The 22,731-nt window shown below is 45.1% G+C and overlaps 8 protein-coding genes across 8 annotated transcripts; 5 read left to right on the plus strand and 3 right to left on the minus strand.

Moving 5' to 3' along the window:
* Positions 1-964: 964 nt before the first annotated feature.
* On the plus strand, positions 965-2,630 carry GLAREA_06804 (FAD-binding protein; the record flags this gene model as incomplete). Its single annotated transcript, XM_008080752.1, has 3 exons — positions 965-1,532; positions 1,589-2,096; positions 2,147-2,630. 3 exons carry the CDS (start codon positions 965-967, stop codon positions 2,628-2,630), a joined length of 1,560 nt encoding a protein of 519 aa, XP_008078943.1.
* Positions 2,631-3,620: 990 nt separating this feature from the next.
* On the minus strand, positions 3,621-4,679 carry GLAREA_06805 (uncharacterized protein; the record flags this gene model as incomplete). The annotated part of the gene is made up of 1 exon (XM_008080753.1): positions 3,621-4,679. One exon carries the CDS (start codon positions 4,677-4,679, stop codon positions 3,621-3,623), a length of 1,059 nt encoding a protein of 352 aa, XP_008078944.1.
* Positions 4,680-7,747: 3,068 nt separating this feature from the next.
* Positions 7,748-9,082, plus strand: GLAREA_06806 (Zn2/Cys6 DNA-binding protein; the record flags this gene model as incomplete). Its single annotated transcript, XM_008080754.1, has 1 exon — positions 7,748-9,082. One exon carries the CDS (start codon positions 7,748-7,750, stop codon positions 9,080-9,082), a length of 1,335 nt encoding a protein of 444 aa, XP_008078945.1.
* Positions 9,083-9,882: 800 nt separating this feature from the next.
* On the plus strand, positions 9,883-11,341 carry GLAREA_06807 (Ammonium transporter; the record flags this gene model as incomplete). The annotated part of the gene is made up of 3 exons (XM_008080755.1): positions 9,883-10,299; positions 10,348-11,183; positions 11,236-11,341. The coding sequence occupies 3 exons, from the start codon at positions 9,883-9,885 to the stop codon at positions 11,339-11,341; spliced, it is 1,359 nt and encodes a 452-aa protein (XP_008078946.1).
* A 1,313-nt stretch (positions 11,342-12,654) lies between these two features.
* On the plus strand, positions 12,655-14,336 carry GLAREA_06808 (uncharacterized protein; the record flags this gene model as incomplete). The annotated part of the gene is made up of 3 exons (XM_008080756.1): positions 12,655-14,116; positions 14,174-14,245; positions 14,299-14,336. The coding sequence occupies 3 exons, from the start codon at positions 12,655-12,657 to the stop codon at positions 14,334-14,336; spliced, it is 1,572 nt and encodes a 523-aa protein (XP_008078947.1).
* Positions 14,337-16,465: 2,129 nt separating this feature from the next.
* On the plus strand, positions 16,466-18,094 carry GLAREA_06809 (Zn2/Cys6 DNA-binding protein; the record flags this gene model as incomplete). Its single annotated transcript, XM_008080757.1, has 1 exon — positions 16,466-18,094. The coding sequence occupies one exon, from the start codon at positions 16,466-16,468 to the stop codon at positions 18,092-18,094; it is 1,629 nt and encodes a 542-aa protein (XP_008078948.1).
* Positions 18,095-18,639: 545 nt separating this feature from the next.
* GLAREA_06810 (alpha/beta-Hydrolase) lies at positions 18,640-19,926 on the minus strand (the record flags this gene model as incomplete). Its single annotated transcript, XM_008080758.1, has 1 exon — positions 18,640-19,926. The coding sequence occupies one exon, from the start codon at positions 19,924-19,926 to the stop codon at positions 18,640-18,642; it is 1,287 nt and encodes a 428-aa protein (XP_008078949.1).
* Positions 19,927-20,484: 558 nt separating this feature from the next.
* On the minus strand, positions 20,485-21,509 carry GLAREA_06811 (GroES-like protein; the record flags this gene model as incomplete). Its single annotated transcript, XM_008080759.1, has 2 exons — positions 20,485-21,013; positions 21,112-21,509. 2 exons carry the CDS (start codon positions 21,507-21,509, stop codon positions 20,485-20,487), a joined length of 927 nt encoding a protein of 308 aa, XP_008078950.1.
* Between the last annotated feature and the right edge of the window lie 1,222 nt (positions 21,510-22,731).

The raw sequence follows: 22,731 nt of genomic DNA on the forward strand, positions 1-22,731 counted from the left end.
GGGGTATGTTTTCTCTAGGATTGCTTGCTGCTCAGTGCGGACCAGATGCAGGGAAGGGGAAACGGGAAGTATGGGTTCTCCGCTGCGGACTTTTTGTTTTATGTATTATCCTCACGTTTGTCAGCTTCAATTAGCTGATTTTGGACATGTTATACCATACCAGATTTAGTAAATACCAGATGGATCAGGTTCGAGGTGGTACAATGTCATTTTTCGGGTGATAAAATAATAAGTGGTAAACCTCACTACTCACTGCTGAAGATTGTGTGCCACAATGTGTTACAGGAATCTTACTGGGCACTTGTTTTGTGATACATAGCCGTCAGAAAGCAAGTATACATCCTTCATGTACCTCGGCGTACTCGCTATCGATATCAAAAATGGGATTCATGTGAGATGGTTTAGAAATGGTTGGTTTGTTGCAGATTCGTAGGCATATATTTGTGGTCGGCGAGAAAGTTCGTCTGATAACCACAAGAGGCAAGAGCTAAGAACAACCATCTTTCCGAGAAGCCGTCAATTCTGTGCCGCTCATGTCTGACGCTCCGGGGAAAGTACCGTGCAACCTTCAATTAGTCTGACGGCCGGCGGGTGGCTTAGTTCGGCCTGGAAGTACAAGGTTTGAGCAAATGTGAGAGCCATCACAACAAGTCGAAAAGATATACCAATACTTGGAGTCCATTTCACGTGCACCCAAGCTATTAATACAATTTCAATTGGCAATAAAGATACACAACTATTTGCTAGTAATGTATAGTAAAACTCTCAGAGACAATACGTAAGTAAGCATGTGAGGATGTAACTCTGCCCATGTATTCCACGTGTCGGAGCTTCCCTCAATCCAGCCCATGGCCAATACACAACCTCCCTCCTCCCTGTTTGCCACGTGCGGGTAACTTTTTTCCTTAAACTCAACAAACCTCTGATCAACATTTGGCAACTCCTTCCAACAATCGTTGTCATCATGTTCTCACTGTCTCTGATCGCGAGATGTTGCGTCGCGGTGCTTGCGTTCGCTTCAAGCTGTCATGCAGTACCTTCTGACCCTTCATTCGCATTTGCGCCTCTATCAATCAGGCAAGGTCAAGCAGTTGATGCCGCAATCGCATCTCTCAGAGCGGTCATTCCAACTAGGATCCTCGCCGTTCGGGGTACAGCTCTCTACGATGAACGAAACGACTCATACCTCGCGGCTCAAGTAAGTGAGGTCAAACCGGTCCTCATTTTCCTGCCAACATCCAAAGAGCAAGTTGCGTTATTCATCAAAATCATCAAGCCATTTGCAGTCGTGGGGATTGTGCGCTTTGCTATTCGTGGCGCTGGTCAGATGCCATTGCCCACTGCTGCGAATATTCAAGATGGAATTACGCTCGATTTGGTTAATTTGAAGGGGATTTCGCTGGATACTTGTTCGGTTACAGTGGCTGCTGGAGAGATCTGGGGGAATGTTTATTCGAAGTTGGAGGGTACGGGATATGGTGTTGGAGGAAGTCGATCTGGATTGGGTGGAATTGGAGGTCTTGCGACACAAGGTGAGCTTGAATTTATGATTTTCAAAGTTGATGTACGTTTCTGATTACGTGTCTAGGCGGCCTTTCATTCTTCTCTTCTCGTGAAGGTCTCATTGCCGACAATGTTCTCAACTATGAAATTGTTCTTGCGTCCGGGGAAATCGTAAACGCCAATGCAAAGCAGAACTCAGATCTCTGGGTTTCCTTAAAAGGTGGAAACAACAATTTCGGAGTAATCACCTCATTCACCCTGAGAACTTTCAAGCAGAGTCCCTTTTGGGGAGGAAGTATTTATTACTTCTCGGACAGCTTCCCTGGTCAAATCGATGCTTTGGTGGGAGAGATCAAGAAACCAAATCCAAGCCCAGAAACTCAACTCATGATCAGTATTGGTTACTCTTCTCAATTGGGCGGTATTTTATGTCAAAACCAACTTTACTACACCCAAAATGTAACTTCAAACCCACCAGTCTTGAAGCCATTTACGGATATTTCACCTCAAATCGACTCCTTGAACTCTATGAGACCTCTCACGCTCAAGAGTGCGGCTTCAGAACAAGCGGCCGACGCACGCAACCAACTTCGGTAATCCAAATTGTTCTTAAATTACTAGGTCAAAAGCTAACATTTGCAAGTACACTGTACATGAATACCATGATCAAAGCAGACGCCGCAACCCTCAAAGCAGCCTCAACCTACTACACAACCGCAATCTCAACCATAACCTCCGTTACTGACCTTCTCGGCTCCCTAACTCTCCAACCATACCCTCTATCTCTCCTAAACCAACAAGCTCCCAACGGCGGCAACGTTCTCGGCCTCGATCCATCCTCCGGTCCTCTCGTCTCCATCCTCCTCTTAACGTACTGGTCCAACCCAGCCGACGACGCCCTCGTCTACACAACAATGAAGAGCGTACTCGACAAAATCAATGCCGACGCCACGGCACGGAAGACACTTGTGCCCTTCAAATTCATGAACTACGCGACGAAGAGCGATGATGTTATTTCCTCGTACGGAGCTACGAATAAGGCGAAATTACAGAAAGCGAGTAAGAAGTATGATCCACAAGGATTGTTTCAAACTGGTGTTCCGGGTGGGTTTAAGTTGTTTAAATGAGTGGGATGTTTTGGTGTTTTAGTTGCGATAGAGGTTAAATATAGTTACATCAACGTAAACCCTAATTTCGCGCTTTTTGAAGATGATGTAGATTACTACAAGCGTTCTTTTGGTGTTATTCCATATATATAGATAACTTATGATCCTTTTTCGTCTTGCCGGATGTTTCATAGTCACTGCTCTCATTGCCTTGTACGATCAACGTGACACCGCCTTCTATGTGCAATTATGCTAGTAAAACGAGTCTCCAGTGCTCTTTCATTAATAGATAATTTCAGTGTAGTCTTAAGGGCCGTCTAGTGTATTTGCTCGAGTGATAAAAATAGCTACTTGACAGATCGTTGTCCCCGCGTTTGGGCAGAACTGCAACACACTGACAATCATTCGTGAAATCTTGAATGCTGTATTCTCAATGTATTCATAGACATTACAACTAGCATTGCCTTCATTCATACAAGAGACAGCTTACAGTCTGCGAAGCGTGAACCTCTGGGGATGGTAAATTGCTGAGTTATGATTGAACTATTCATATACATAGACTTATCACAATTTTCTCCAGAATTAATTGTATAGTCGGTAAGTTGGAAGTAGAGAAAAGCTCTGTCTTGGCAACTACGGCGTGATATGACGATTTGAATGTCTTTCCCACCCACTCATAAACATTTCATCACAAAAGTCAGTACAATCAGATTTGCCAAGTTATCCATTGGAATACCACTACACAATCTCTTGCTCAAATACTTCACTCTGCTTATCAACCATACAGCCATAAACTCTTATGATGTTTCCCCAAGATCAACACTAAATCGATGCCTCATTGCCTCTTTATCCCCACAACATCCAGCAAGCGTAGCTTAACTATTTTTCTTCCTTACTCCGATCACGATCTCTTTCTCGGTGTCTTCCTCAATACCATCTTGGTCGATTTGATGTCTTCCACTTCCTCTTCCTTGACGAATATCACATCGTCTTCATCAGAGTCGTCGGTGATTATTTGCTTTTCCTCCAGGCAATTTTCTCTTTAGCCTGATCTTCTGACATTCCCTCAATCTCTTGCATTGTCTTTCCCTCTGCCTTCTTTTTAACCTCTGCTTCTACCCTCTTCTTGACCTCTTCTTTTATCCTCTTCTTGACCTCTTCTTCTACCCTCTTCTTAATTTCTGCTTCGGCCTTTTCCCTCGCCTTCTCGGCTGCCCTTTGCTTCGCCTCTTCCTCTGCCCTTTTCTTAAGCTCCTCTTCTACTCTCTTCTTAACCTCTTCTTCTACCTTTTTCTTAATCTCTTCTTCCGCCCTTCTGCTAGCTTTCTGCTCATCCTCCCAGTCCACCTCTTGTGCCGCATTTTCCACAGCGTTTGGCTCCATCTCTCTTTCTATAACGCTTCTCACAGTTTTACTCCTCTTGCTCTGAGCTGGCTCGGAACTCGGAGGTGTCTTCCTCTTTTTGGAAGAAGTTGTATGTGTTCGTACAGGCGCAGACTTCTTGATTCGCTCCGTATACGAGGCTTGGATCTCTCCTTCAACTATGGATCCATGCTTGGGTTCAAAGAACAAATCCAATGGAGGGACACCCTCGTCCGAATAATGGATAAGCTCCTCATCAGGAGCTCCCTTGCTAACGATGACACCGTACGGACCGGGTTTTGCGTTGATGAAATCCATTTCAGCATAAGTAAGTCTTGGTGGCTCAGGTGCTGTTCCAATGGGGAAAGATTTGCGTTCTTGATCGATGATACGCCAATCACTACTGGCGGGGACAATTTTTTTACTCATCTGGTTGCTTGATGGGTTTTTGATTCTGTGGAAGATAGCGGAGTTTATCAACCGAATGCAGTGGACAACGCAGTGCCATTTCGAAAGTGCCAACATAAAGCGGGCGCTGTTGACGCTTATCAGAACACTTCCACGTGTTGGACTAATATACTCGTCCGAAAATGCAATTCCTCTTGAAGTTTTCCATCTGCTCTTGATGGCGCTTATCGATATTTCGACCGATTTATCATTTTTCCAATCTGTGTTTACCATATAGCCGAGAAGGAATCCTGGAAACATTTGCCAAAGCTTCCTTCCTTTCAATAAATTGCGTTCCTCGTGAAGGCGTTCAAAATTCTTGAAGACGACTGACAACCTTTCTTTGAGCTCTAAGCAAGCGTGGATAACGAGCGTTGTTATCGTCTCAGTTGTATCTGTATCCTCACATTCTCTCAGAATCTTGAGATATCTTCAATCCTCTGAGAATGTCGATGAGAGCTCAAGGCATGAATAACGTCATCCACTGTGTCGAAATCCTGTCCATCGATTTGGAATCCAGAGCGCTTGCGCTTCAATTCAGATGGTTGTTGTTCATTCATGTTTCTCGAAAAGTTGGAGAAGGTGGAGCATTTGTTGACGAGTTGGGAGTGGCAGACAAAATATGGGAATGATGTTAGGGAGGGCCGGTGAACAAATGGCAAGGACATGTGGGAAAGATAACAGATGTTAAATTTCAGATCAACTTTGTTTACCAGGCAGCTATATTATTTCAGGCGAACGCTGCTTAGTAAGTGATTGGCTAGTTGAACTAATCTACGTGAATATTCTTTTTATGTAGCTCAATGTAATCGTTGGTGAACTGAATTTACCAAGTGACCACATGTTGGAACTATCTGATTAAACATTATTAAGTAAACAAAGTGTAAGAACCATAATGTAAGAACCACAAAGTCGAAAGTCGATGTACCCATTGAATAAGATTTAGGTATGAATGTTTAACAGATTTTGGAAAGCTTTGTTTCATGAGGAGGAGGACCTAGAGATATCAATAGATATGATGAGATGATAATGTAAGGCTGACTACATTGTTATTAGTGTTATTAACTGCAGGAATTAGGAATTCATTGTTTGGTTATTTAAGCACAATATATTTTCAACCAGTATCTAAGATAATTCAATACTTCAATTAACTCCAAAATACAGGCAAAGATACCTAGAATTAGTTTGATATATATAACATTATTAGTAGACTTATTACTATCTCCCTACTAGATTCTTTGTGTGACTAAACCGTGGTGTCATGCAAGGGAAGTTGTGCTTGTTAGTCGACCAAACAACAAACCACCCCCTTGACCTGGAATTGTTAAAAGTTGTTACAGGCGGAGATTTGTAGAACAGAATATGGGAAGATCTAAATCCTCACATAGTATAATTGCGCCCAGCAATTATTAGAACACTGGTCAACTAAAGACCTGATTCTCAGCAAACAAAGCCTCAAATATTCCAAGTGAAATTGTTTGTGTGCACCATGAAATCCGAAAATGTCGACAAATAAATGGTTCCTGAGGGGCTAGATTTGAGGTGAGTTGTGACTCCTCCAATTTCTATTGAGGCACTGAAGAATGTGCACACTGGAGTAAATGGATGGTCGTAGTTCATGTGTTTTTGTCGGGAATCCATTCACCTAATTGGATGGATCTGTCCCCACATGGCCCAATTAGGTTTAGCTAGTCACGTGTTGAGGCTCGGCGGCTTCTGCCGCCTACTTGAGCCTCAACTCTCTCTATAGCTAATAATCGTCCATATACTATTCAAGAATCACACCGCATATTATGAGTTATATACCATACCGTGCAAGTGATTAGAACTAGTAATCCGACAGTTTTACAGGCTGGACACAGGATCAGAAAACCTAAATTGAGCTAAGGAGACTAGTTGACACTGCGCTAGTCGCAACGCGATATGAGATATATTCTCAAACTAAGTAAAACTTTGCTGCCAAGAGTAGACATAAGAGGTATCTTGGAAATAAAACTTGAGATATAAACGAAAGGGCAGAGGAAATAAGGCAATGGAGAGGTGCTAGATACGATAAACACTTACAAGCTTAGCTTGCGTTGAATCAAGAGTTGAAGATGAACAGTTAAGGCTGATTGGAAACTCTTAAATCTACTACACTCAGCGAGATGTCGGTCATGCAATCCTAGCAGTAGCCCAACGGGAGGTAGTTAGAACTTCATCGAAACCCTGTAACGAAACCTGACATCCAATAACAATAACCTACCTCCTGCACAACACAAAACTCACAAACATTCACTCTCTACCTCACAACTCTCAGAATAGAACCAACCGACTCACTGGTCACAGCTCCGAGACTCGACATACAGGCTGAAGTCTGACATGATCTGGAAGCGCGGATGGAAATAGCAATGACTGCAGATGAAACAACAGGAAAAGGAGCGATTATGCTGTGTAACTACAACAACGTGTGTCGGTAAAGTTGAAAGTGCATTTTTTTTGCACCTTCCACACGGGGGTTTGTATAGGGGGTGATGAGGTGAAGGGAGGTAAGTGCTGAGATTGTGGAGGATGGATGGGGAAGGCGATTGATTTGTTGGGTTTGATGGATTGAATTAGGAGAGGAAGGGATGGAAAGTCTGGTTGATGCTTTTGGTGGTTATTGGTGGAACTGTAGTGGATCGAGGAATCTTGCTAGATTTCTGGAATAGGGGTTGAAAAGGCTTAAAAACTCTTAGCAGTATAAAAGAGATATTTAGCACTGTGTTGCGATTGTTGTTTAATTACTTGTTCGCAAAACATTGTCGTATGCCGCTCATCAGTATAGTTTTGTGGTGGATTTGCAGTTGTTGGTTGCAAGTTGCAAGTTGCAACGTTGTACTTTGCGACTCGAGCATGCAGTACGAGTTCATATGATGATTTGCCCCTGAATTGTGCATAAAACTCTCTCATTAGACGGCATTAATGCCTCAAATAACTTGAAGTAATGTCTCAATAAACGGCAAAGCATCGACAATTAAATGTGAGTGGGAAAATAAGGTCGCGTTCTAGGTCTGCCCCGCACCCCCAACATCACGTGCCCTTGGACGTGGGGGTCCATTTATCAGCAGTGCAGAAGCTGAATCACTCCGCAAGGGCTCCACCAACTTCGCGGGCGGACACCCCGAAACCCACACGATAAGGCTGAGAGAGGGTGTGCGAAGATCTTCTTCACCTCGTAATCGATTTCAATAACGGTATATACGATTCGAAAGCTAGGAGTATAATCTCCTCGTCCTCCGCGATACCTCTTGTCGAAATCTACTACGTCCCTCCGACGCCCATGTCTTCACGTCTCGTAGGGGAACGAGATGCCTCCCCGAATTCGAACAGTTGAGGGTTCTTGCTGGTCGTGCAAGGAGCGAAGGGTTATATGCGATCTCACAACACCGGCTTGCACGAAATGTACAAAGACTGGAAGGGACTGCTCCTATGGCACTGTACGCCTTAAATGGACCGACTGTGTAGCTTCTCGAGGACGATTTGCTGGGAAGAAGATACCGTTATATCAACCGCCTATGGTCCGCAAGAACAGCGACCACCATCTCATGTATTTCGAGAACGAACTCCTCCCGCGATTCAACCTGACGAACACGGTCCCGGTCATCGATTTGAAGTCACTAGAGAAGGATCCGGTATTGCTCCAAAGTGTCATCGCCGTCGCGCATGCTCATGCGGCTTATCGGGGTGGTGATGGAAACGGCTCGAGCCTGCAGAGGATACACAGTCGAAATCGGGCGTTAAAGGCGTTTCGCGAGCAGTTGATTTCGCCATCGGACGAGACCACCGGCAGTTTGTTCATCGCAAACGTTCTGCTTTGCATCCTGGATGGCATAATCGAGCCTGTGTGCGATAGTTCTGCTACTCATCATCATCTAGTTGGAGGCAAGGCGATATTGAAGCAGTGGGCGGGCGCTAAGAGTGTGATTCAATTAAAACATGAGCTCCCTGTGTTGATGTTGTCAATTTTTGCTACCATGGATCTTACGCATTCTTTGCTGATCGGGGATGCGCCATACTTCCAAAGCTCGAGTTGGCCTGAATTTGGGGAAACCCAATCTTGGTGGGGATCCGTCAAGTCTGACGATGACTTTCTGGAGACGATGTCTATTCTTGCACAGCTAGCTGATCACGGCGCCGCGACTCGAATGAAGACACGGACAGTTGAAATCGGGACGTTGTTTTCGATCCAAGGTGCCTTGGAACAGCAGGCGACTCGTCAAAAAGATGTCGAAAAACACACTGGTCATGCTGCATGGGCTGCATTCTGCGCTGTATACCGATATGCTGCTTTTGTATACCTCTACCGTGCTTTGAGCAGCCTTGATGTTGATCACGATCTCGTGCAGTTGGCTGTGTCGGGTTGTATCGATATCATTGCTGGCAGGGAGCTCCCTGATACGCTTCAACACTGCATCCTCTTCCCTCTTCTCGTCGTGGCTTCGCATTGTATTGTTCCAGAGCAACGAAAGGTGATACGCAAAAGCCTTGAGACATCGTCAGTCTATCTTTCTTTCGAGAGTCTAAGGTCGCTCGAAGGATTCTTGGAGCGTCGGTGGTCACTGTTAGACAACTCCCCAGTAACTGTGCAGTTGACCTGGTGGGAATATTTCGAAGAAATTGCGAATGTGTCCTGTCTGTTCTAAACTCCTGAGCGGCTGGGGAAGTGGAAGATGAAGACCTCCTTCGCGACGAGTACTATGGCTATGACCTTACAAGAAGCTCCAGGTACTGGAGTCTGTGTGTTATAGCTTGAAACCAAGCAACAGTGGATTGTCCGAGTCAAGAAAATGGCCAAGATTGACGACCATAGCCCGCAAGACTCCGAAGAATGGAGTTTCAAAAATCACGGTGTGCGCAACGGATGCATACGATGTTTTCCTACATATTCAAATGGGATCACACGTGGTTATATCCATGGCTTATGATGAATCCATACAAAACCCGAAATCCGGCAAAGACGTTGCTACGAGTCTCGATTGAGCAGTCCGGAGGACCATCAACATTCCGTGAGGGGGCGATTATATGACGCCAACGCTGAGCCTCTTACAAATTACGGCATATCTGGCACAGCACATCTACGAATCCGGAGCTCTTCTACCCCGCAAAACGGCATTCAAAGCTCCTGTTGTTTTGTTCCAAAGTGTTTCGCAGGTCGCTCAGCCGCCGATGTTTGCCATGTTTGCTAAATGCCGATTTTGGCCTTATCGTTCCCCCTTTTGGGAAAGCGGGGGCGCTCCACCATTCATCCAGTGATTGCTCGCTAAGCCAATTTGCGATAAGACAACCTCGTCGTACAGGTTTCATACAAAACGACTTCTTCGCCAGATAAGAGACGCTCGTATGTAAACGCGACGGTCTTTTCCTCTGCATACTCCCCTACCTCTCGATATATCTGGCACTTGTTTCCAACCTCACCTCTATTCAAACAATCACGTGAGCAGCGATGTCCTCCTCAGCTGTTCTCAAGGCTTGGGAGGCATGTGACTTGACTGATACAGCTTTCGTGTTGGTTTGTACAGTGTTTTGTTGGCCAATTATACCAGCGGTCGGTCTTGCTTACAGTGGCTATTCTCATCGCCGAAATGGAATGTCTGCGTTTATACCGTCGCTTTTGGTCATTGGTTGCTGTACCATTCAATGGTTCTTCGTTGGCTACTCGCTTGCTTATGGCGACGGATCAGCTGTGATTGGAGATCTCAAGCATTTCATGCACAAAGGTGTTCTAGCTGAGCCGGTTGGAACGATTCCAGCAATCCTGTTCAGTGAATTTCAACTCATCTTTTGCGCAACCGTTTGCGCAATTAGTGTTGGAGGAGCCTGTGAGCGAGGACGCGTGGTTTCCTTGATACCTTTTATATTTGTGAGTCCGCTTATTTCACCTACGAGCACATGACTAACGGCCTTTAAGCTTTGGGCCACGTTTATTTACTGTCCTCTCGCTCATATGGTTTGGTCAGAAAATGGATATCTGGGGAAGATAGGTGTACTTGACTTTGCTGGAGGAACTCCTGTGCATATATGCAGTGGAGCTACAGCTTCGGCAATTTCCATATATCTCTCGTATCCTATCTTCCGCTCTCGAAAGTCTTCTGTTCGCCATCCAGCTCATTTGAAGCTTCACCGACCCGGCAACTCGTTATCCCAGTTGATTGCTTTGGTTATTATTTGGAACTCATGGTTGGCCTTTGATGCTGGAACGACACTCAGTCTGAACTTTAAGTCAATCATGGCTCTATGTGTTACCAATCTTTGTGCATCTGGCGGTGCCATGACGTGGGCGCTGATGACTTATTTAGAGACTGGTAAATGGTCACTCGACTCGACTTTTATGGGCGCAATTGCTGGACTTGTCATGATCACCCCAGCGGCAGGTTTCATTGACATGCCCACATCTTTCTGCTTTGGTGTTGCGGGTGCCATTATATGTCGCCAAGCTCTTCGGATCAAATCTACAAAATTTGCAGCTCGACTCCGCTGGGTTGACAATGGAGACACTTTTGCGACACACTGTGTTGGTGGAATTGTCGGTACAGTAGCAACTGGTCTATTTGCGCGGAAAGAAGTCGCTGCGTATGATGGGGCCACCTTTATCGATGGCGGAGTATTCTTTGATGGTAATGTTCGACAACTTGGAATACAGCTGTTGGAGGCGTTCATCGGGTTTACTTGGTCTTTTGTGGGCAGCTTTGTGATAATTGCGCTGATCGACTGCGTTCCTGGGTTTGAGGTCTTGGCTACGGACGAGTATGTATTCCCCGTCGTTCCATTTATGATATATTCGCTGACACGTATACAGTGATATTGTTTCTGGGATGGATGTAGCAGAGATGGAAGAGTCATTCGATGCTTTACCAGAAGACGACTACCACCCTTTTAAGAACGGAGATATCTCGCTGGAGTAGATCTTGATGCTATCACATAACCCCCAAAAGCTTTAATGGCACAGTATATCGATCTAATCATAATATATATAATCATATCTACACTCTCAATTCTTTCCAGCAGTCTTTCCCTTACGAGTAGCTCGTCGAAGGAACCGGCTTCTTCGACTGGCGCTCTCCCAGATTGACCATTTGCCTTCAAACATCTTGGCTCTTCAGCAGCCCGTACTCCAATTTCTTCAGCAGCATGCCATTTCCCCCTTTTCGATTCCAAAAATTAAGCCATTGTTGGATTTATGTTGGAATTGCCGTGGGGGTAAATGGTTTGAGGTAGTATTTTCACGTGATTGATGCACGCTAAGCCCTAACCAGCAGCTCCACGGGACACTGGGACTGGACACTCCCGCCCGCAAAGCACGCACAGACGCCACCAACAAGCTTCACCCTTTTAGAGCACCGGGAGCCAATACATGTCGAGTAAACATTTCCTGACTGGCTCGCGCTGATTACCCCAATTTCAATCGAGTATTGATATCCTGCGAGTCAAAGGCGGATCTGGGGTCAACCTGAACACCAGTCGACCGCCCAAATCACTCGACTTTCACTCTAATGTTGTCTTGGATACCAAGTCAGACATGTGGAAAAGGAAGATGGTAAAGCATCATCAGTACATTGTACCTGCGTTGCTCAATGCAAGCAAGCTTCTGATTATGTGGGAGGAACAATGCGGTTGTCGACTCCAGCACGGTATGGCATGACCGAATCCGTGGAACTTACCCCTCCTGTGCCCCCTAACAACCCGAAGCTTCTCACTCGTCAGAACCTTCATATGGGCTGGGTCGCGATAACGAGATAGGGCCTGTCGAGTTGACAAAAGTACTCGATATGTACGTGCTGATAAGGATGTGTGTGTGTGTGTGTGCCATTGTGTTGGATAGATACAACTAATGCTTGCATATTATCTTGTTGGTGGACTTCATCCCATTTATACTTCTTGCTGCGTTGCGCTTTTGTCTTCTTTAAGTGTGGTTTTCCTCCTAGATTTGCTGTTACCATTGTTACTGTCTGTTGTTTCAAGCTGGTTGCGACGACGAGTTGCACGACGTTCACCAGAAGCCGGCTGAAAGATTGCAAAATCCCATTTGGACATCACGTGGAGTTACTTCAGTTACCCCAGGATTCAGCTTCGACGTATCTATTTTTACATTTCTCTGCCCTGGTAACGAAGTCGTGACAAGAAGCATCGTGATTGAGAAGTGGTCGCGTCGGTGGGCTTCAGTCCTCACTACCAAGGTCATCGACATCTCAACTCCCTTCCCTCACCTTTATTCAAGATGGGTCTCGAAGCGGATGAAAAGGCTATGGGCCCTTCATCTGCAGAAATGAATGGAAACGGAGTCAGCGACAATGGAAACACAGTCGGTACTGTCACAGATCTAACGGCTCTCACGACACTTGGTTATACTCCTGAGTTGAAGCGAAATCGATCTTTATATACACTACTCTTCCAGACTCTTGCTATCGCCGCGATTCCTTACGGAGAAGGTGGTCCTCTTATCAGCGCTATTTACGGAGGTGGCCAATTATCAATCTTTCTCGGTTGGATTGTTGTCTTGATCCTCGACGAATGTGTTGCTCTTTCTCTCGCTGAGCTCGCGTCACGTTATCCAACCTCAGCAGGTCCATACTACTGGTCTTTCCAAATCGCCAAAAACCACAAGACGGTTTTATCTTTCATCACAGGATGGATCTGGCTTATTGGCAACTGGACTATCACACTCTCGGTCAATTTCGGCTTCGCAGCACTTCTCACGGCAACGGTAGCAATCTATCATCCAGACTTTGCACCAACGGCATGGCAATCACTGCTCATCTTCTACTTAATATGCATCTGCGCATTCCTCATATGTGCATTTTGCAACAAGTTCCTCCCAATGGTTGATACCATCTGCGCAGCCTGGACCGCCGTCTCCATCTTCATCATCCTCGTCGCCCTCTCCGCCAAAGCAGATGTCGGCCGCCACAGCGCATCCTACACTCTGGGCCACTATGATACCTCCCTCTCCGGCTGGGGTGGCTTCACATTTTTCATCGGTCTCCTCCCCGCCGCTTACACCTTCAGCGCCATCGGCATGATCGCCAGCATGGCCGAAGAAGTCTCCTCGCCCGCAACCGTCGTCCCTAAAGCCCTCGCCCTCTGCGTCCCCGTAGGCGGTATCGCAGGACTCTTCTTTATCATCCCGATCTGCGCTACCATGCCCCCATTAGAAGAAATCATCCTCGCACCCTCCGGCCAAGCTCTCCCCTACATTTTCCACATGGTCATGGGCACCCCCGGCGGCGGCCTCGGTCTCACGTTCCTTGTCCTAGGCGTCACGGCTTTCTGCTCCATCAGCATCACCGTCGCAGCATCAAGATGTACATGGGCATTTGCGCGTGACCAAGCAATCCCCGGTTCGAAACTCTTCGGCACTGTCAACCACTCTCTCGGCGTCCCTGTGAATGCCCTCGGCCTCGTCACAATCGTACAAATGCTCCTAGGTCTCATCAACCTCGGTTCCACATCCGCGTTCACTGCATTCGTCAGCGTAGGCGTCATTGGTCTCGCAGTCAGCTACGCGATCCCCATCGCGATCTCTCTATTGTGGGATCGCAGAGTCGCTGTCAATAGCGCGAAATGGAATGTAGGTAACCTGGTCGGCACGATTGCGAATGTGGTTGCGTTGTGCTGGATTACATTCGAGGTGGTGTTGTTTAGTATGCCGACTGTATTGCCGGTTACTAGTATTTCCATGAGTAAGTGCTTCCTCACCCCCAACAATCATAGCAAGTGGAAATCTGATTGGGGGATAGATTATGCTAGTGTGGTATTAGTTGGGTTTGGGGTTCTTGCGGGGGCTTGGTATGGGATATATGCTAGGAAAGGTTTGTTGTATTCTCTACTATTGTGTTTTGGATAATGCTGACTTGGTGTATAGTATATAAGGGTCCGCCAGCATCTGATGGTCTCTCCTAGAATACAAAGCGTTATTCAGCTCGAAACTTGGCCAGATTCAGAATCAACATTTGGAGTACGGTTATATAGTTTTACTTCAGAATTGGAAATTTCATCTTGAACTCCCTCTTGCATTCGTCGTTTTAGATCAACCATCTGACTATCACATCTGCCGCATGTAACTCTGCTTGTGTGCTAAAACAACTTTTTGAATCTGGTTGTGTAGTTGTAATTCGAAGTTCTCATCTCGAATCCTCATTTTCAATCTACGATCCGTTCATCACATCTTCCTTTTCTCACGTCACTAGCATCTTCCAAGACTGACGGACGATACTTTCTGCAAATCCGTCATGTTCAGAAAACACCTCTTAATTCATGTCATTGCAGCCATATCCGGCCTAATCGGTAGACACTGCTCCTGCAAAAATATCTCGTCTAGTATAAAACACAACGTGCCTCAAGCCTCTTTGCCATATAAGCATGTGACGGTAGGTCGTTATAAATAGACGAGACTAACAATAATTTTAATAAAACTAATATTATAATTATTCAGTATAAATAATATAGTGTCGCGAGTGTGCTATTCATATACTTAAAAAAGTAAATAGGTAATTGTAATAAAAGAGAGAAATGTCGAGTAGTTATATAATAATTCTCTCTATATATCCTTTTAAATACTCCGCTAATTAGTATTAGCCGATGCAGTAAATCCGGATTTCTTTATGCCTAGCACGAAGATGTTATTTAGTGATACAAAGGACTCGTATAATGCTATTAAGGGTGCTCTTGAGACTCGGAGCAAAGTGCATGAGGTGTGAGCATTTGCATTTATATTACGCATTGTTTAGGGATTACATAGAATTTCGCATTGCTTACGTAGGGTTTAAGATAACTCCGAGAAGAAAGCCATATTAGCTTGTGCTTCAGAAGAGGTTATGATTCTGCATCCGGTATTCCAGGGACTATGGACTTTTGCTATTGTGCTGATGATGTTGAACTTCCATCTGGCATCGGAGTTTGGGTTTGGGCGACTGGGAGAATTGATCCCTGACCATTTGTATTGTACTCTCTTTGCTGGCCCATATCAATGATCATTCTATTTCGAGCAACATGGGCCATTACTTCTGCAGAAGTTCCGGCTTCTTTCCTATGCGCCTACCATATATACGTAACATAAAACGTCATGGCGCTTGTGTATCATTGAACATTAATCTACTACTGTGCGAGTAGGTTTAATCCCTTCATAGTGATACGAGAGTTTTGGTATTAGTCTTTCATCAATTGATTCGGATTTCTGATGCACTTTTCACACACGATATTACGAGATGGACTGTGCTTGATTCGCTTTCTCTAGTTATGCTTCCGCTAGTGTGCTGGGATTCTTGCACAAATGGCATGCGATGAATTAAAGTCTCTCTTGCAAGACAAAAAAGCCCCATAGGTCACAAGTGAGATAAGCATGACTGCAGCTGAAGAATGTCGCTTACAGTTATTTGCGGGACTTGAACTTCATACGGACCATTGCATCGGCATTTTATAAACTCCACTTATGTTGTTGGCCTTTTATGCACTCCCCATTGCTGTATGCTAAAAGTATAGGTGATGGAATTGGTGAATGTTTCCCCGTTTGTAGATTGAGAAGGGCAACACACATACCATCCTGGTTCGGCTTCGGACACCAGTGCTAGCCGATGTTGGCTTTCTACTCATTGGATCAATTACGATTTGCAAAATTATGAAGTGACCAAGCTTATGGGAGCTGAGTAGGTGGAAATATAGTCTGCGTCCGATTGTTAATGTTTTCATTCCGACTCTTCCTGCCGGGCTACTTAATGTAGTGATGTTCTCCTTTGTCAAGACACGGACTACGCTCCAACATGGTCAATCACGTCTTCATTTTAGCGCCCGCGAGCTGTTCATGCTGGTTTGAATAATGCATGCATGCTATGCATGGGTACCGGTAGCCTGATCTATGCTCACCCCCTGTAAAAAATCATCTTTGCATCAAAAGGTCCATGTTATGTTGGTATGTTCACGTAATTCTAGAAAATTGCTCATTATATTTTGTTTGAATACATATCTGAGAAGTATTACCTCTTTTCGTTCTAAGGATATCGTGGTTTATGTGAAATTCTCTCAACTCTTCAAATATGTTGGCCAAGTCTATCCGCGAGGTCTCCTATCACAATGAAACTCCTAGAGATGAGGAACAGCCTCGAAGGCTTGCCTGCGATCGCTGTCGTAAACAGAAATTGCGCTGCACTCGAGATCGAATGGACAGCGAGTCTTGCCACCGTTGCTCTAGAGCAAACCTTGAGTGTATGGACCGCCCACCAATGCAAATGGGTAGACGCAATAAGCATGGAATATCAGACGAGCTGGCCACAAATTACAATCGTAGGCACAAGAAGCAGAGATCTGAGAGTACAGAAGCAAGCGTATCATCCACGGCTGACTCTGATGATGAGTTGGGTGGCCTAGACCAGACAGAACAACAGCTTGGTGACCAAGACCTAACCGCTGTAGAGCCGTCTATGGTACAAAATACCAACGTGGTCGAGTGGTCAGATCTTTCAAACCTTCACGTTCTTCGTGCTGGGTATAACATGGATTCTACGTCACCTACGGCTCCCAAGTTCACGCAAACCCCTATTAATATGGAGGCACATCCAGACGAGACCTACATTGCCCAAAGTTTAAGACCTTCTGAAGGGATTGACAACTTGATACCGGGTAATGTTGCGGGGCTCTTTGATTTAACCATGTCCTGGGATTATGCAATACAGTTAGACGAATGTGCTATCACGTCGCACAAATTTTCTCAACCATATCCTCCTCAAATATCAGCGTCGAATGATCCGAAGAGTCCTCAAATAGGAAACAAACAGGTCACCTCTGAGGACCCAAAACCATACACTACCCGATCCCTTGAGCACGCCTCGAACAACCATCAAGTATCAGTCTTCGCAGATGAGCCGCATACCGAGGAAGAATGCGTTCAGATGCTGTGGTCTCTCAACTCGAAAATGTCAAAGCAACTTCAAGAAATTACTTCGGGCCTTCAGAAAAATACCGCCATTCCCAACACATACTCTGATAGTCATGGTCGCACGGGACCCACCAATCTCACCTCGATTGGTGATGTCTTGACTAGTTCTGAGAACTTCTTGGACATCCTGAGATTGCTCATGAAGACTTCTAATACAGCTTCTCAAGAAAACCTGCATTCGCCATCAACAGTCGATGACTACTTTTCCTTTCGATCTGGGAAGTACAATGGGGATGGTTTAGCCAGACCAATAGTCAGCCACAGCCCCGCTGCAGAAATCCCTCGAGATCCACAAATAGACACTCCTACAATCCTTTTGATTTTGACATGTCATATTCGACTCATCAGACTTTACAGCCATCTGTTCTCCGGAATACTCTCCTCTCTACCGGACAATCCGTCAACCGCTTCTGAGCCCCTACCCATCGCTCGGGACCTAAAGATTGGTGACTTTCAATTGAAGAAGTACGGAGGCCTGCAAATCCTCATTGTACTGAAAATTGGCACTCACTTGCTCCACCAGGTTGAAAATCTGTTAGAACTTCCTAATGAGTACATGGTAAGTGGGAGAGAGAATGGCAGCTGTGTTTTCAGGAAGCCAGTCTCGAAGAAGTTGATAGAATCAATTATGGCACATGAGGAATCCAAAAATTGCTTTGTTGGCAAAGGAGTCGTGGAATCACTCAGACAGAGTATAAAGGGTATCAAGCAGGCTCTGAAAGACGGCTGAATATGGGGTGGAGGTTTTGTACCTGCGAGATTAGGACATTAGCGGCAATCTAAATTTTTACCAATGATATAGCTGGTCAATGGATGCAATATCTGCTCTGACAGATTTTCATCTCGTATGAAGCCATTCGGGCACAGACTTTTATCATGATAACGAATTTTATTCGGTTCAAGCGATTGGAATTAAAACCGTTGGTCAGTAGGGCCATTTTGGGTCTCGGAATATGACTTTTATCGTCTCTTCATGGATGATGTAAAGCTGGAATGGCTTGCTCAGTTTGGTGTGTGCAACTTTACATATATGTTGTGGTTCGCTTACTGTAAACTGAAAACAAAATTGTAATCACAAGCTCGGGGATTTCATGCCACAGGCCATTCCCACATGTACGATACATGGCATAATGTTAATAATAGTACAATACCATTGCCAGTTATTTTTATTACAATGTGGTTTCGTTCTTTTTCTATGTTTTTCGTAACACCTTTAAATACACTGTAGTATCCCCAAATAGAAGCACATTAGGGACTAAGTGACGTACGCATCCATTATTTGGTCAGGTCCGTTCTCTTAACCAAGAACACTTCGTCCAAAAATTGGAATGTTCGCTCCTGTGACAGCCCATAGGCACCAACCTTTGCCTGCAATCCGCCGTCTCCAGGTGCCTTAGCAACCCATTTTTGTACGTTTCTTCCCTTCGAGTTGTTTAATGTCGCAAAAATCATGTCCGTACTGATCTCTGGCTTGGTATAGATTGTGTGAGCGGCCCCTGTTACTAGAACAGGGCACTTAACATGATCTAGAAACTCGCCACCATCTTTCAGACGAAGAGTATATTGTTGCATCTCACGCATACCTAAAGCAGCTGATGGAAGTCCAAATATCCACATGACATGCGTCAACTCCCATTTCAACTGATATGAGAATCGTGAGAGAAACCTCCAGGTCTGATTGAAGAAATTATCGCTTAACCAGCCTGACAACCAAGCCTTGATGAAAGCCGGTGGCATGCGTGTGGTAGCGAGGTCAAAAAGATCATAGAAGGGATCAACAGACACACAAGCTTTGACTCGTACGTCAGAAGCTCCTCGAAGCGCATAGTATGCGCCCATTGATGCGCCTGCAATGGCAATTCTGTCGAGATCAAGCTCAATGGCAGGATTCCTTAAAGAGAACTCTTGAAGGTAGTCCAAAACACTGCTGGTAACCACTTCCCAATCAGGACGCATTCGAAGTTTGTCTCGGCGAAGAACGATCCCTTGTCCAGGTCCTTCAAATGTAATCACAGCGTAGCCACGTACAGGACCTCCTGATGGATAAATGTAATACAGCTCTTCTTGAATTGAATCGGCACCCCCGCAATTGATTAAGATAGGAATCTTTCCAGGCAGTCGTTTTGATAATGGCGGAAGATAAAGATAGCCTGGTAGTTTGTGTCCCTCGTATGGAATCTCAAGCACATGAACATCGATATCCATGAGTTTAATACTATGGCGAAAATTCGAAATGCTTCTGTTGGCGATGGGGATTATGCGAGAATCCGGAGACTCTGGACGATCGTTGAACATGTATTGACTGGCTCGAAAGTAGTTTGACGCCCGTAGATATGCACTTCTCGCAGCGATAACATCGCCATTTCTTGCAGCTTCCACAGCATGCAGCTCTGCTTTCTCTCCCTGCTTATACCAAGCACGATACCAGCTTTCAGGATCTTCATCTGTTATCTCTACTGCCACGTCAAGGCACTCGGAGATTTCGGCTCCATTATAAGGTGCCGTCCCCAACAAACGCACAAATTCGAAGTTGAAGAACTCCGACTTGAAGAATTGAAACATGCTGAAAGCCTAAAAGAAAATGAATCGGCTAGTAAGTGGGTTTAGGATCGCTATGCTAACAGGTCTGGTGACAGTCGGTGAAGACTGTTAGATATATGTAGTACACATCGGTGACATTCATGTCCGAAAGATTCGGTATCCAAGGTCGCGTGCGCGCGCTGGCTAGGCTAATTTGGAATAGTTTATATGCCGGTATGCAATATACTTGAATATCACAAGGTACACCGAAAGACGGACCAGGACGGTCTGTAACCACTCTCCTGCTGAACGAACCTAATATCTTCCTGTACCTAGGAATTTGTTTCTGCGACTTTTGTATTGCCACTATTGTAATAAGGCTCAAATCATTGAGCACGTAATCATGAGTGCAAATAACAAATATTCAACATGATCTTTCAATGGTGCACTTGAAAGAGATGTTATCGTGGTAAAAAAATACATCTAATCATGTCATTTTGTATACAAGAGTCTGCTGGTCTAAGATTTGTGTAAAATTCCCTATCTAGTGGTGCTAATGTAAGTCAAAGAGCTAAACAGGTTTCTCAGAATCAAGGGTAATCACTCTCGTAGCCGATATACCAGTTTCTTTCCTCGTACTTTCCCCTCTCTCAACATATTGATGCCTTCTAAGATTTCCGTAAAGCTTCCGGGGCAAACCTTCACGGGATGTGGTCTTATGAGACCTTCGTTCCATAACCTTTGTGCACTTTGAAACCACTTTTTTCCTAGTACCCTGTGACCCGGATTTGATGGTCTTTCATACCCGCCACTTAACTTTAACTCTTTGCCGAAAATGGAGATTCCCATAACCCAATTTGGAGTAACTAATCTCCGCATGCCGGAATGATCTGGTAGTAACTCTAATCCCGTGTATTTCCCACCTCTGCGACCAATTGCACTGTAGCAAAAGTCCATGGAAGATTTGTTGGTGATAATATCAAGGGCGTACTTCAGGTTGTTCTGGGTGTAACTACGAATTTTGGCTGCACAATCTGGAGCACTATAGTCGAACGCTATCTCAGCTCCATAAGATTTCACGAGAGCGAAGCTTTGAGTCGAACAGACTGCTATAGGCCTTAAGCCACACCTGAATGATACAATCTTGTGTTAGAAATAGTTTGGAGTTAAAGATAATAAGATAAAATTCGAATAAAATATCGAACCGACTTGAAGAGGATGACCTACGTCTTTAAAATTTGAATGGCCATAGTTCCAGTGGCAGTGCCACCTCCATAGACTAGTACTGGCAACGAGTTCGTCTTGTTGGCGGGGTTTTCACAATCGAACGGTATCCCTAGAAAGTCCCAAAACGCCAATCCCAATGTCCCCAGTGAGACTCCTCCAACTGCGGCGCCTTCTTCCCAACTCACGCCGTCAGGAATCTTCAGAAGGATATCAGCTGTTGCACATACATACTCAGCAAAAGAGCCTGAGAGGTGATTTGCTGGATCCGACCCATGCACAGCCCCACACACTCTGTCACCTATTTGAAAGTCCTGAGTAACCGCCGCGCCAATAGCTATGATTGTTCCCGCAAAATCGCAACCATCAATTGCTCCAACCGTTGGAAAATTGTCTGGCATTTTGTAATCACATGGATTCAGTGCAACAGCAACATTGTGAACCAAAATCTGATCTTCACCAAGAGTGGGAAGGGGAACATCGTGGCTGACGCAAAGGTGTGTCCCTGCCGTAGTGGACGCAGTTACGATCGCGTTTTGCTTTATAGGGAGTGCAGGCTGAAATTCCATAACTAAAGACTTCTGTTTTCAGACTTGAAGGTGAATAAGTTAAACATTTAAATATCTTGTATTATTTATTTAACATTATAACGTTAATGCTTCCCTGTCTTCGTTAGCGAGCCTCAGAATCTCCTGTTAAGCTCAGAATCAGGGAATATGAATTCAACTCTTAATTTTCTCATTCCGAAGTTCCGAGTATGATCTTTGTTGTTACATCGAGATCTGACGCGCGTTCTTACCGCTTATTGTAAGACTCCTCTACACGGAGCAGGTTACCCTAAGAACTTGATCAGAAGTCCGCTCACATGCAGCTTAATAAGTCCGATTGTACATGTGTCCGAAGTTCAGTGTCATTTGTAATGCAGCCCAAGAAGTCCGGTCGTACATGTGTCTGATATTCCCGGACACTTGTTCTTCAAGACCGAGTGGATTGTTTCAGCTGCCACGTTGGGCAAGAAGTTTATTTCTTATAATCACAATCATGGCTTTCACAGATCTACATACTGACTTACGAGACAAAAAGGCGTAGAGTCTTATAGCGCTTACTGCTTCAGATATTTCTGTTAATTGTGGCCAGCTGCAAAAACCAAACAATGTCTTTACTAGCGAGGACTGGGAGCTTTGAACTCGGTGGCCAAGGCCTTCAGTTACTGCGAGTCATCCCACTTGCTACATCGAGCGCGTTGTAAGACCAAGTGATCGTTAAAATGCTACAAGTCCAAATAGCTAACTAAAGATTAGGATGATGTGCCATCTTGATCAGATCTTTCTCTTCAGAAGCTTCCTTTGCTATCCCACAACCACTCAAGCAGGGTTTGCCCTTTCCCACTGTTTTAACCAATACACCGCGTCCGCTCTTCCAATTGTTGTTGCGCTGGAGCTTACATCTTACACAACGCTTGGGGCCAATCTCCTGGTAAAGTCCCCGGATTTGGGAGATTCTCTGGCTTGGGGAATGTATGCATTCAGTCTCGGTTGCTTAAGTCTGCATGCTTTGAATGCTCCTCGTATGTGGAGCATCATGAAAATCGTCTCTAACGAAAGGACACCAGCTGAGAGCAAA

The sequence above is a fragment of the Glarea lozoyensis genome, assembly GCF_000409485.1.
Source record: "Glarea lozoyensis ATCC 20868 chromosome Unknown GLAREA14, whole genome shotgun sequence".
Lineage (NCBI taxonomy): Eukaryota > Fungi > Ascomycota > Leotiomycetes > Helotiales > Helotiaceae > Glarea > Glarea lozoyensis.